This window comes from Panthera onca, chromosome B3 (assembly GCF_046562875.1).
Source record: "Panthera onca isolate mPanOnc1 chromosome B3, mPanOnc1 haplotype 2, whole genome shotgun sequence".
In the NCBI taxonomy this organism is placed as follows: Eukaryota; Metazoa; Chordata; class Mammalia; order Carnivora; family Felidae; genus Panthera; species Panthera onca.
The window spans coordinates 28,710,305-28,724,422 of record NC_138344.1 but is presented as its reverse complement, the minus strand read 5'-3'; the positions used below and the strand labels follow the sequence as shown (position 1 = coordinate 28,724,422).

The 14,118-nt window shown below is 40.0% G+C and overlaps 1 protein-coding gene across 7 annotated transcripts in view; it reads right to left on the bottom strand.

The window, feature by feature from the left end:
- Positions 1-1,320: 1,320 nt before the first annotated feature.
- FBXO22 (F-box protein 22) overlaps positions 1,321-14,118 on the bottom strand; it is a 30,757-nt gene continuing 17,959 nt past the window's right edge. For all 7 annotated transcript variants that reach the window (XM_060617939.3, XM_078448922.1, XM_060617940.3 and 4 more), the window contains 2 exons: positions 5,027-5,192; positions 1,321-2,458 (listed from right to left, as the gene is read on the bottom strand). In XM_060617939.3, the coding sequence (XP_060473922.1) occupies positions 2,041-2,458; positions 5,027-5,192 (584 nt within the window). In that variant the 3' untranslated portion in view covers positions 1,321-2,040. The remainder of the gene's footprint in view (positions 2,459-5,026; positions 5,193-14,118) is intronic.

Below are 14,118 nucleotides of genomic sequence, written 5' to 3'. Positions count from 1 at the left end.
TCCCCTTTCTGTTCTGCACCAAGATTACAACCTTGTAGTCAAATGAATTTACCATTCATAACAAGCCCCAAAAGCTCAGCTATACAAAGGAATCCTAGTAACCTCACATACTGTATTGAAATGATCCTGCAGCAGACTCTCCTTTGGAAAGTAACAAAACATTCTGTAGGAGTAATTTGAAAAAATAAAATAATCCATTCAATCATCATGCTTATTATGTTCATATTTTTAGTTTTTCAAATTCTTTTTCCTCTACTATTCAACCAACTCTTGTTAAAATCAAGGATAAAGAAAATTTACAAAGTATTTTCCTTATGTGCTATGTAAGCACATCCAAAGATGTGCATTTTGAATATTGCCTATTTGATAATGGGTAACCAATGCCAAATAATAGGAAAGTTTAATAACTAAACAAAAGCTAAATATTAATATTCACAGATTACAAGTTTGAAAACTTTTCTTTGGATTTTCTTCAGGAACTAAGATATGGGATAACCATAAAATGAACATTTAAGTATTTTTATCATATATATAAACAGCAAAAGAAAGACCTTTTAGCATAAAGACTGTGAGAAAAGTGACTACAAATAGAAAAGCAGGAAGGTTAATATTTTTGATTTCACTTATCTTGCAAGTTTTATACTGTTCTGTCAGAACCACTAATGAATACAAAGTGCCCTACATTAGTTACATCATACCATATTAGGGATAATGTTAATATAAACATCTGTTGTAATGAAGCCCTGGGAAAAAAAAAACACTGGCTGAGGCAGGATTGATGTTAATTTCAATCTTGTAAAACAGTCTGAAGATGGGCAATCCGGGTCACTTATGGTAGCACTTCAACAAAACTGTATAGCATTCCCGGGATCCTTCTGTGTGGTTCTCTTCCCCAATAGTGTTGCCTCTTCTGGAGAGTCCAGGATAGCTCGCTACCAGATCCACTTCCAAGCAACAAGCTTGAGAAAGGGCAAAAAACTGTCATACCATTTTGAATGAATGACCCGTCACTTCTCACATTTCACTGACCACAACAGTCAATGGCAAGAGAGAATGGGAAATGTCTTTGTTATGGCAGGCATGTGCCTAGCTGAAATCAAGGTTCTATCACTATATGAAGAAAGGCCACTGGGGAAAATTGGTGTTCTCTGAACCTATCTCATTTAGACATTAGCATAATTAGAAATATAAACTTAAAAAAGTCATTCTGGGAATACAGCAGGATTTACTAGCTGACTACCATTCCAGGCTTTCTTTTCTAAAGTATTAGTTTACTTCCATCATTCACTCACCAAAAGCAGTGATGTACAAAACACTGAATGAGTTTCCAAGGTACATTTTATTGGTATAAAACCAAAATAAGGTGATGTAATTGGTCTGCCAGTTCTATATAGAATTAGGTGAAAAGGATTCTTCTCTTGCAATTCCTTCATTGAGGGAAAAGAAAATGTTTTCCTTATAAAGTAATAAAATACTGATTAGTCTTGGCAATTTATTTGACTAAGCAACTTCAGGGTACTAGAACAAAAATAGTTCTTTAATTTTTGTCAAATAAGTAAAAAGTAATTTTGTTACAGCTTCTAAAAAAATCGGTGAAACTGTAAAGCAGAGAAAGATTTCTCAAGCTATTCATGTATGTTTCTCCTTCATTAAGGGAGAAAAAAATGTCTTCATGATTTTGCTAAAAGATCTAATAGTTCAGAGGTAGTCATGGAATGTCTTAAAGCTCCATCCTATTGATGAATCCTCTTTCAATCTTCCTATGCAGAAGAGTATTTACGTCACATTACATAGCAGCTACATAATCCAGTACAGTATAGCCGTAATCGGTTTGGCGCAAAAGCTCTCAATTCTGTGTGCATTATGTTAGGTACAAAGTTGTCCATCTAATTAAAAACTACCCCGGATATAGTCAAAGCTATAAAACTGATACATATGAAGTTACTATTTTTTTTTGAAATAGACATATCCCAATTTCCATTTTCTAGGAAAGGCAGAGCCCAAAAGTTTTATATTGTGAAAGCCACTTTACAGATGGCTTTATTTAGATGACCCAAGATGAATCAGTGCCATTATTGTTGTATAGCTGTGAAACAGATCATCATCCTTCACCTCATTACATTTCTTCAATATGAAGTTCCCAGTGACTATGCGATCACATCCAATTTCTCCATTTCCAAAGAAGCCAAATAAAGGAACACTAGGAAAAAACTTTCTGAACGCATCAGCCTCAACATTCCCCTTGGCTCTGTAATACTGAAAACCCCTGCCAACACATGCAAACATGAAGCCAATGGTATTCTGTTCCGGGATGCTGGCAGCTTTGAGGCGCTGCATTGCAGCCTCAGCAGTCTTCTCGTCATTGACCTCCTCATTGAGAAGCACGGTGGCACTCTGGATTCGGTGTCCACTAAATGACAGTCCAACCACACCAGTGGCGTCAATATCCAGAGGGTTTCTGGAAATTCAATTAGAAAAGTATGGTGATACATCATGAAACATATAATGAGAATATAAATTTTAAAGTGTAAAGAAAACTCCTGATCCACTGGCTAGCCTTTAACAGCCTATGGTTAGTCTAAGGCTCACCATCCCAGATAGGAGGAGTGTAATAGGGGTTAACAATGAAACTATTAATACATTTAAAAGAAGCAGATTCAGGGAATCTAATTCAGGGAAGCAGATCTGTGAAGAAGTATGCATCTCCACAAAGATTTCTGAAACCCATCCTGCGTTTTTAGAAGGCTATCAAGTATCCTTAACCTTTCTCACTTTCTTAAAAGGAAACTTAAAATATTATTCATATATACAGTGATACCTATTAAATAAAGCTTTCTGGTATTATTTACATTTTTGGTATTTTTCCCCCTTACCTTGGTGTCCCATTCTAAAAAAGATATATTAGATAGTTGTTCAATCATGGACAGTAATTTTATTAAGAACTTGTAACTCCAGAAGTTTTAGCTTTAAGTTGTTTGGTCCATAAAGAAACATAATTACATTGCTATGTCTTATTTATTACTTTCAGCCTACAATTCAGCTTAATCTAAAGGTAAAAACATGTTTTTGTTTATATTTGCCTTTTTTATGTAATATTTTATCCTTACTAAAACAAATATAAAGTGTCAAAGTTATAAAACATAATATAGTGAACACCTACAGGAAAAAACAAATACCTTATATTTCTATCACGTTTATCAACATGTGAGTCGGTGAAATGGGCAAGATTCACTAGGTTAACAAGAAACTTAACTGAAAAAGCTTAAGAGGACTAAGATAATAAGATTAGCTTAGTAGCAAAACCAGTTACTGAGGGGCAGAATCCACCTTATGAAGTCCTCCACTGCTCCTTTAACTTTATTTCATTTCCTCTTTGGCATACAATTGCAATGTGTATTGTCAATATCTTGCCCCAAAGAATTATTTACCTAGCTTTTTTTTGGTGAGGTGGTATATCTGGACACTATTAAAACAGAGTCTCGATTTATTCAATGGCTTCTCTTACCCACAGACACATTATGAAGACCACATTACAATTAATGTGTCATGTAAAGGTTAATGGTTCTTGAGGACTATTACCCACAACAGGTATAAAAAGAAGATGACAACGAACCATGCTAATAGACTTGCGTCTCAGATGCTAAATGTCTGAACTGAGACTGGCATTTCAAAGGCAAATGAGGTATTAAATCATCACTGCCCTACTGTATACAATTTAAAGGTAAAAGCAAAGACACAGAAAATCAGGCAAGAAGAGAAACAATCACAGATAATTACTGAGAATTAGGTGTATTTATGCATGAAATCCAATGTTTGACATCCTGCTTAGAATTCAGTGCCTCGACTTAGCTACATTTGACCCCTGAGCAACACACATTATCTTATATGTGGATTTTTCTTGACAAGTACAAGACTGTAAATTTGTTTTCCTTATGACTTTCTTAACATTTTCTTTTCTCTAGCTTTCCATATTATAATACATACATACATGTGTTAATCGACTGTTCATGTTATCAGTTAAGACTTCCAGTCAACAGTAGGCTAAGTTTTGGGAGAGTCACAAATTATATACATGGATTTTCAACAGGGGTTGGCGCCCCCCCATCCCCTGCATTGCTTAAAGGTCAACTATATTTGCTCTTCTTGACTCATTAGAGGAGCCTTTCAGAAAGGAGATTATAACTGGGATTATTTACATTGCTTGCTTTTAAAGATACTGATCTCTAACGGTCTGTTGATACATCGCCACTCTAGTATCCAAATACTAACCACAAATATAGTGAGAAATGAATACTAGTGTTTGCAGGAAGCATCAGGGGATAACACATTCTCATTTTCCTGCTTTTGGAAACTGATGATATTCATGTTCACTTAATTAGTTCAAACTCAGAAACTACTACATACTCTCATTCAAAATGCAAAGGGAGTAATGGCACCCAAAATAACTGAGCAAATATTTCACCCTCAAAAGCAAAAGCCTTGGTAACAAAATCAAAGATAACACAAATTTGACACCTTTTGAAAAAGGCTTTCAAAAAGATCTAGTATAGCATTTCCCAAAATGTGTGCCCATACCAATAAGCATCCAAGATGCTCCACAGAATGGATTTGAGAACTGTCACAGTAATATTTCCTCTCTAGAAGATTTCCATAGCACTGAGTATGTCAGAGGCTCTAAGAAGTGTTATCACAAAGCTTCACTGTTTCGCCATGCATTTCCTTCAGAGGAGGAAACAGAACTACAGAGGAAGTTATTACTGATATTATATGGAGCACAGAGATGTTGTGGGAGATACCAGTAGACAGTTCTGAAAATTAATTTTAAGAAGAGTAGGAGTCCATTTAAGTTATTAAAAGACAACATATAAATTTCATTCTTCAGTTGTAAGAAGAATTATGTAGAGTATTGTATAATGGAATGAACCGTTAGCAATTCTATAAACATGTGTTTTAAAAACCTGGGTAAGAAAAATCTGAGGACATTTCTGGGCATACATGGGAGGAATCAGAAGCACATGAGACATACTTGTCAGAGGTCAGTGATGCCAGGTTGTCTACCTGGCCTCCAGCCAAGATGACATTCATATCACTGAAAGTGCTGACTACTCGCTGCAGATAATTACTGGCTCCCACCTTACAGCAATTATAACCAAACACCAGGACCACACGAAGCTCAGGGTTATCTAAAAGACCTGCAGAGAAAGGAAGAGCAACAATGAAAGATAGCCTCCAAACACGAACTTGAAACTTTATTACTATCTTATTTTCTACATTTTTGCAAAATGAAATGTTTCCACTACTGACCTGCACTTCTAGTTATGTGCAATTTAGTGTTTAAACTGTCCAGTTCCCCCCCCCCTTTTTTTTTTTTTACAAACTTTAACACTGTTTAAAATCTTTGCTGTAATTTTCCCCATTGAAAAAAACTAAATGGCTACTTGAAAATAATACAATCAACACTCAACACAAATAAAGAAGCAGCTATGTAACTGAGCAGCATCCATGGTGGACCTTGGTGTAAGCCATCTCCACACAGGCCACCACCTAGAATGAAAGGGAATGTTGGTTTACACAGAACAGAGTTAGCAATTAGTAATAATAAAGATTCAGAGAAAATGGAGAGAAAAGGCACCAAACACCTGACATGTATTTAATGGTGGTCTCCCCAAAAATGTATCCACATCAAATCTCTGGAACTGATGAATGTAAACCCATTTAGGAAAAGGGTCTTTGCAGATGTAATTAAGGATATGGGGAAGAGATCATCTCTTATTATCCAGTTAGGCTCTATATACTATAGTAAGTGTCCTTAAAAGACCTATATAAGAGACAGACATAAGAAGAGGCGCTGTGAGCACAGAAGCAGAAACTGGTGTGATATAACCATGAGGTATAGCAGTGGCCACCAGAAGGTGGAAGGGACAATGAAGAGATTAACCCCTGTAGCCTTAGAGGGGAGTGGAGCCCTTTCGACACCTTGACTTCAGACTTTTAGCCTCTTGGGACTGACAGAATAAATTTCTGCTGCTTTGAGCCACCAAGTTTGTGGTAATTTGTTACAGCAGCCTCAGGAAACCAATACACCATGAAAATACATATGGGCCCTATCCACCTTTTCCAGGAAAGGAGGGTGGGAGAGAAGATGCTATAACTATAAGAAACTCTTTCCAAACCAAAAAAATGTTCAATTCTGCAGCCTAAGAACAAAAAGCAGCTTCTGTTAGGGGGCAGTATAGCCCAACAGGAGATAGGCTGTACTCCTGCACTCCCCCACAAATTCCCTGGCTTTCACCTGAGCCTCTGGGCACTGTAAAACTATCAATTTGAAATTTTCTGGCATTATCAAACAGGTAATAGGACAGGAAAAAAAAAAAAAAAGAAATACCTAACCCACATTCTCATCCCTGTTTCCACTGACTCAGCCACATGACTTCCATCTTGGCAGACCTAAGGTGGATATTATCAGAAATATGACTCACTTAAGGAAACAGGTGTGGGGGGAATGATTATTTACTAACACCAAATATTGACTTATCCAGGGAAATTTCCATCAGTCCACTTCTATTTAAAAAAAAAATTTTTTTAATGTTTTTATTTAGTTTTGGGACAGAGAGAAAGCATGAGCTGGCTGGGGAGGGGCAAAGAGAAAGGGAGACAGGAACCGAAGGGGGCCTTTGTGCTGATAGCAGAGAACCCGATGCAGGCCTTGAACCCATGAACCGCGAGATCATGACCTGAGCCAAAGTTGGATGCTTAGCCAACTGAGTCACCCAGGCACCCTTCCTCTGGTCCACTTTTAATTCTCTCCACAATAAATCACTGATTTGGAGAGTGAAAAGGATATTAGTATATAAATCCAGTACTTTCATGATACTACACACCCTAAGCCATTACTAAAGGGTCTTTTTTTCCCACAAAGAGCAGCACATTTTGAGAGAATGTTTTTTTGTGTTCTAAAATGAATTTCCAGAGTTGGAAGAGGGCTGTGGGATGAACTGTCTAGTTTTACTTTACAAGTAAGGACTGCTAATCCCAGAGAAGTGACCAGCCCAGGAAAATAACATGGCAGGCTATAGATTAAAACCCACATCTCCTCTCAAGAGTTTTAGGTTTCAGAAACCTGAAGTCTTCTAAATCTCTAACTTCCCTACTGTTTTCTAAGCTCTAGACCCTCTTTTACAATTCCCTACTAAACATTTTCATCTGAGCATTCTAAAGGCACCACCCTCACTTACTTAACAAACACATACCCAGTGCTTTCCACATCTTCCTCTGGTGATACTGCTCTGTAGCTGAACCCCACACACACAAACCTAGAAACTACAATCACTTCCCCCTATCCCAACTTAGAGAACAAATCCAGCTTAGCCCAGTCTGGCTGTCTGACGGAGCAGATGGGTCTGTATTTGACCAACAGACCATCCAGAGCTTTAGATATGCAACAGAAGAGGGAAGGTACAACTCAAACTCCTTGCCACTCAAAACTGAAATGCCTACAGTACACTTGCCTGACAAGACCACCCAGCTCTTTTTGAAGTAAATCTTGGCACTGCCTTCGGTCTTGTCTCAGTTCACCTCTGTGGGGAAAGAGGACGGCCCTCTACTCAGGACAAGTATCTTAGGTCTTTCAACTTTAAGAAAGCACACCAGCCATTTCCCTAGGTGAGCCGCTTATTGGGCAGGTGACTATACTTATTATCCAGTCCAGCTATTAAAAGATGCAATCTCCAGTTCATTGTTACCTGAAATTCAGCTGTGAGATCTAAGTCACAGTAGAACGAGCGCCTAAAAAGAGCATGTGGGCCATTCATTTCTTTAGCAGATCTAAATATTAGATTAAGCAGAAAGCTCAGTAACCAGACCTCACTGCTTTGGACTCTACCATTGCTTTTATTGATGCCACTGGTGTTCACAGAGTGACATAAGAAACTGCTTCAATCCAGTAGAAGAATTTATCTCTGTTCTCAAAAAATTGGGAAGAGGTGGGCTGCTTCTGCTCTGGCTTAGCCAAACCTGTGGACCACCTCTAGCAAATGCTGATGATATGAATCTTGTGTATTACCCTCAGCCTGGGTTTCACTGTGTTCTTCCTACATGTCCCTCAATTCAGAACTCCTCCACTGATACTGTATCTTTGTAAGCTGCCTTAAATTAATTTCAAATAAGGCAAATATAAATTTATCATAGCTAAGATAAACTAGAAGGCTAAAAGGAAATTTAAAAAATAAGATAAAATCTAGACACCAAGACCATGTCAGATTCAGGAAAATCAAAATAGGAAGAACTATTCCAAAGTTAGGCCAGGACTCCTTGGAAATGCTCTGGGTCTGCATGTCCAGATTTCTATTCTTTCTAGAGAAGCCATTCTCAAGACAACTATTTTATGATCTGTTTGAAAGTGATGGGATCTAAATGCATGTAGGAAACCTACTTCAAAGTACAAGTCTATGTAAAATGAGGCTACTATCATGAACAATTCATGGACCAAAGCTGAGTTTTTTAGCACCACTTCCCCCGGCCCCAGGATAGGATACCTATCTTTTTCACACTAGGGGAGGGAAGTATGAAGTCAGCCCAGTAAGGATGTGGGTTCTGGAGTCAGACCAGGGTCAGAACTCAGGCTCAACCACTTACAAATGTAGAACTCTGAGCAAGGCTAGACTTCGCCAAGTTCAGATCCTTCCTCTAAAACTGGGACAGGAGCAAGTCTCAAGGGCAGTTACAGTCATAGTAAGATAATGTCATAAAGCAGCACTTATTCAGGGGCCTCGTACCCACCACGGGCTCAATAGAGCATAGCTAACAAAACACAATCTGGCTAATTTAGTGAGGGCCCCGACCATAAGTTAGATCTGTTTAGCCAAATACTGAAATGATGAAGCTAAGGCAACATTTCCCCTTGAATTAAATGCATCTAAAGTAAACATCAAACTTAGAGGGAGGGGAAAAGAAGCCTTGTATCCTATCCTCAAAACTGACTGGGGGGTCACCTGTGTGGTTCTGGCTTTTGTGTAGTCATGCTTTTGAGATGTACCTTATCCACAAATATCTCTGGTGGTATACAGTAAGAAGCTGTCCCTGTCCACAGACATGGAGCCTGTGGCACAGGGGCTGGGGGTGGGAGGCACGGTAGGCTGGGGCTGTATTATGCACCACTGTGACCTGGGAGTCAGCCCCCACCGGCCTGTTAACAGTTTGTGTTTTCTAGCCCCTCTTGCTCCCATAGCTGAATGACGTCTACCACAAGGGCAGTAAAGCCTAACAGAACACTGGCACCACCTTCCTGTCACTTACAACTTTCTCAAGGGCTGTGAAACTTCTAAAACGGAGCAAGTTCCATCACGTAGGTTTTAGCAACATCTTTCTCTGCTTTGCACCTGATCACTGTTGGTGTCCCCCTCAAGATTCTCTATGAAATCTCTAGATAATTTAAAAATATAGTCCCTCTTTTTTTTTTTTTGCAATCCGACTTAACAATTTAGTTTTCACCTCTCTCAGTTGCTGGCAGAGTTCAAGAGGAGTAGTCAATGGACCAAAAAGTGGTAAGCAGAAAGGACCTGAACAACCCACAAAGTAGATCATAACATCATCAATTTAATAGCAAACTCAGCACTTCCGCCAGGCACTTATTTTCACAGAAATTCACTTATTTAAATGCCCACCAGAACCCATTATGTACTGTTTAGCTCCTAGAAAGTCTATGAGAATTCAACATCTTCAAAATTCACAAGAAAATATGCAAATTGTATCCACTATTACAGGACTTGACTCAGACCAGACATAAGTAATAATAAATACACACTTCCAAAGTGGCTGCCCAGAAGGAACTGGTGTTAGTAGGTTACAGAACTGACACTTCCCCTCCTCTCCTTCCAAGAGCAAATGCAGGAGGACCCTTCAGGACTTCCTCTTGTGACCTCAAATGTAAAAACTAGTGGAAAATCTTTTCTAATATCAGTGTCTACAAATAAAACTGTAACCCAGAAAATCACTGGGCCCCAGGAGAATGTCAGAATGATGGGTTTGTAAAAGAGAAAGAGAATCACAGGTGTGAGACAAGTGTCTGATAGACTACCCACCTCAAGGAGGACTGCCTCAGATTCCTCCATCTTCTTGAGCACATAAAAGACAATGGTCCAAATTTAAAAATACAGGAAATGTGGCCATAAAATAGTATGGAATGAATACAGATTATCATCTCAATCTAAGCAGAGCTTCAATTTCCTGAATACCATTAACAGGATAAAAATGATGCCTTGGAATTAGTCAAAACTGCTGACAGCAAATGGCTCTGGAAAGGACACCAGTAAAGAATGCCTCACATAGCAGACTAAACATGGGCCTGCTTTTCCCTTCGGTTTGTGAGGCCTATACTTAGTGCTGTAATGCAAACAAGGTCTTACAAATCTAGTAAACTATTTTATCATAAAATGGAAGGTTTATTTTGCTCAAGATTTTGGCTCTCTCTTGTAATATGACAAAACTAGGCTTCTAGCTTTAAGTAGTGCTATCATCAGGACCTCAATCATGGTTCCCAAGGTGCTATGGGACAGAGGAGAGAGTATGCCCAGGAGGCACCATCCTCACTTACGGAAAAAAGAGGTAACACACAGAAGGTCTGGCAATATGACCTTCAGCAAAAGCACTGAATTAAAGGCCAAACGAGCCTGTCTAATGGAGTCGGATTTTTTCCTAATCCTGTTCCTCTTGCCCCAGTGTTCTCTATTTCTGTTCTCTGAAGCACCAGCACCCCACTCTGTTAAGCACAAAACTCAAAGTTATCAATGAGTCATTAAGTCTTCCTTCTCATTTCATATCTAATGATCTGCTAATTTTCTCCACTCAATTTCCTGAACTTCATGCTCTGGTATTATTTCTTGCTTAGACTCTTGCAGGGGGATCCTAACTAGTCTCCCTGTTTCCAGTATTTCCCCACTATGGAGAATCACATTTGCTAATAGGAGAACATTTCTGGTTAACAGTTGTCATTTACTGACTACATTCTTTAGCCTGGCTTCACTGTGCCCCACCCTTTGTTCTTATGATCCCCTTCACACAACCTTTGCTTGCGAAAATGACCTGTTTACTATTTCCCCTACATTTCTCATTACCTGACTCTGTGTTTAGGTTTCTGTTAATCATTTAGCCTATCCTGTTACCATTCTTATCTTTCATATGTCTCCCATTCTTCAAAGCCTTAAATGGTATTTGCCCCATGAAGTCTCCTCACTCTCCTTCCCACTGGCAATCCTTAGAGCAATCTATCCAGATCTCTCTAATAGAGAGGCACACCTTACTTTCTCACTTGGGTTATAATTACATACGTATCTGTCACAACTTTCCCAGAATAGCACTGAGACAGAATCTGCATCCAATTAATTTTTCTAACCCAATGGGACCTTTCAAGCTGAATGACATTAACATATAATTTCTACATCATGAACCTACTGAACTCAGTAGGTCATCCTCTTGTCAGCATCAAACTGTATCTCTTCTTCCTTCCTTGTACTAAATTTGTTGCTGAATCTTTTCTGAAACCTGTATTAAGCTGTCCTGGACATTATCGCAGACAGCCTACCACACTATGTGCAAATGGCTCTCAAACCAACATCTCTGACCTCAACTCCTCCTTGAGTTTCAGGCCCACGATTTTCTAACCACTGGTGTAAGAGAGATCTAGTTTGCTGAGCACCATTAACTCCTGCCAGCCTTCCAACAAGTCTCATTATAACATGAGAAAGTCTCTCTAGCTTAGCTACACACAAAGGCACAATCCGAAGTTTTCCTTAGAGAACGTTTGGCATCCTTGATTTCGGGTAGCTTTAACATTACAGATAACTCTGGTCTTCTCTTTATGTACTATGAAGTGTAAGAGCCTTTGCTCTACTACTACAAGTTTAGTCTCCTCACCAACAACATACTGTGTAACAAATTCTATCTGGCAAACTGCTGTGAGGATTAGAAATAGTATGTAGCACAGTACCCAGTTTATAATGCCTCAGTATTAGTTACCATTAATTGTCACCATCAGCCAAAACATGGGTATCTTCCTCTGGCATGATGCTTCTGAATGGGATGATAAGAATACCCAAGACCTGAGAACAGGGAGAAGATGGTGGCGTAGGAGGACGCTGGGCTCACCGTGTCCTGCTGATCGCTTACATTCCACCCCCATCTGCCTAATTTACCCCGATAACCACCAGAAAACTAGCAGAATGGACTCTCTGGAGCCAAGCATAGACAAGAGGCCCACGGAAGAGGGTAGAAAGGGCAGAGAGGCAGTGCGCTACATGGACTGGCAGGAGGGAGCCGGGGTGGTGGAGGGGCAGCCAGACCACCCAGCAAGGCAGAGGCCCCAAGTCTGGCTTGGAAAAGCAGAGGGGCCCGATGGAGTGTGTTCTGACAGCCAGTGGGACTTAACATCTGGAATGTTATAAGTCAACAGCTCTGCTCGGAGAGTGGGAGGGAGAGTTGTTGAGCCCCGAAGGACAGAGCTCAGCTTGGCGGGGAACAAAGGCGCTGGGAAGCGCCGTCTCCCTCACCCATCCCCCAGCCAAAATCTCAAAGGGAACCAGTTCCCTTCATGGAACTTGCTTGCACCCCTTAAACACCCAACACTATGCTTCTGCGGATCCATCCCTCCGAGGGGTCTGCCTCCCTCCCAGTGCCGCAGGGCCCCTCCCGAAGCGGACCAACTGAAGGCAAAGCGAGCTGAGCCTGCCCCTCCCGCCCCTGTGCACCTTGTGGATCCACCCCAGCTAATATGCCAGATCCCATCGAAGCAGTACCACAAGAATGGCAGTGTGCAAGCAGCCCAGACAGAGGCCACACCACTCTACACTGAGTCCTGCCCTTGGGAGAGGGGAAGATAAGGTACACACCAGTCTGACTGTGGCCCCAGTGGTGGGCTGAGGGCAGACATCAGGTCTGACTGCGGCCCCGCCCACCAACTCAAGTTACTCCAGACAGCACAGAGGAAGAGCCCTGCAGTTCCCTCCCACTCCAGGGACTATCCAAAATGACGAAACAGTGGAATTCTCCTCAAAAGAAACTCCAGGAAGTAGTGAGAGCTAACGAACTGATCAAAAATGATATAAGCAATATAGCAGAAAATGATTTTAAAATAATAGTCATAAAATTAATAGCTGGGCTTGGAAAAAGTATAGAGGACAGCAGAGAATCTATTACTACAGAGATCAAGGGACTAAGAAACAGTCAGGAGGAGCTAAAAAATGCTATAAATGAGCTGCAAAATAAAATGGAGGCGACAACAGCTCGAATTGAAGAGGCAGAGGAGAGAATAGGTGTATTAGAAGATAAAATTATGGAAAAAGAAGAAGCTGAGAAAAAGAGAGATAAAAAAAATCCAGGAGTATGATGGGAGACTTAGAGAACTAAGTGACATAACTAAACGAAATAATGTATGCATAATTGGGTATCCAGAGGAGGAAGAGAGAGGGAAAGGTGCTGAAGGTGTACTGGAAGAAATCATAGCTGAGAACTTCCCTGAACTGGGGAAGGAAAAAGGCATTGAAATCCAAGAGGCACAAAGAACTCCCTTCAGACGTAACTTGAATCAATCTTCTACACAACATGTCATAGTGAAACTGGCAAAATACAAGGATAAAGAGAGAATTCTGAAAGCAGCTAGGGATAAACATGCTCTAACATATAAAGGGAGACCGATAAGACTCGTGACGGATCTGTCTACTGAAACTTGGCAGGCCAGAAAGGAATGGCAGGAAATCTTCAATGTGATGAACAGAAAAAAAAATGCAGCCGAGAATCCTTTACCCAGAAAGTCTGTCATTTAGAATAGAAGGAGAGATAAAGGTATTCCCAAACAAACAAAAACTAAAGGAATTCATCACCACTAAACCATCCCTACAAGAGATCCTAAGACAAAGTACCAGAGACATCACTGCAAGCATGAAACCTACACACATCACAATGACTCTAAACCCATATCTTTCAATAATAACACTGAATGTAAATGGACTAAATGCGCCAACCAAAAGACATAGGGTATCAGAATGGATAAAAAAAAAAGACCCATCTATTTTCTGTCTACAAGAGACTCATTTTAGACTTGAGGACACTTTCAGATTGAAAGTGAGG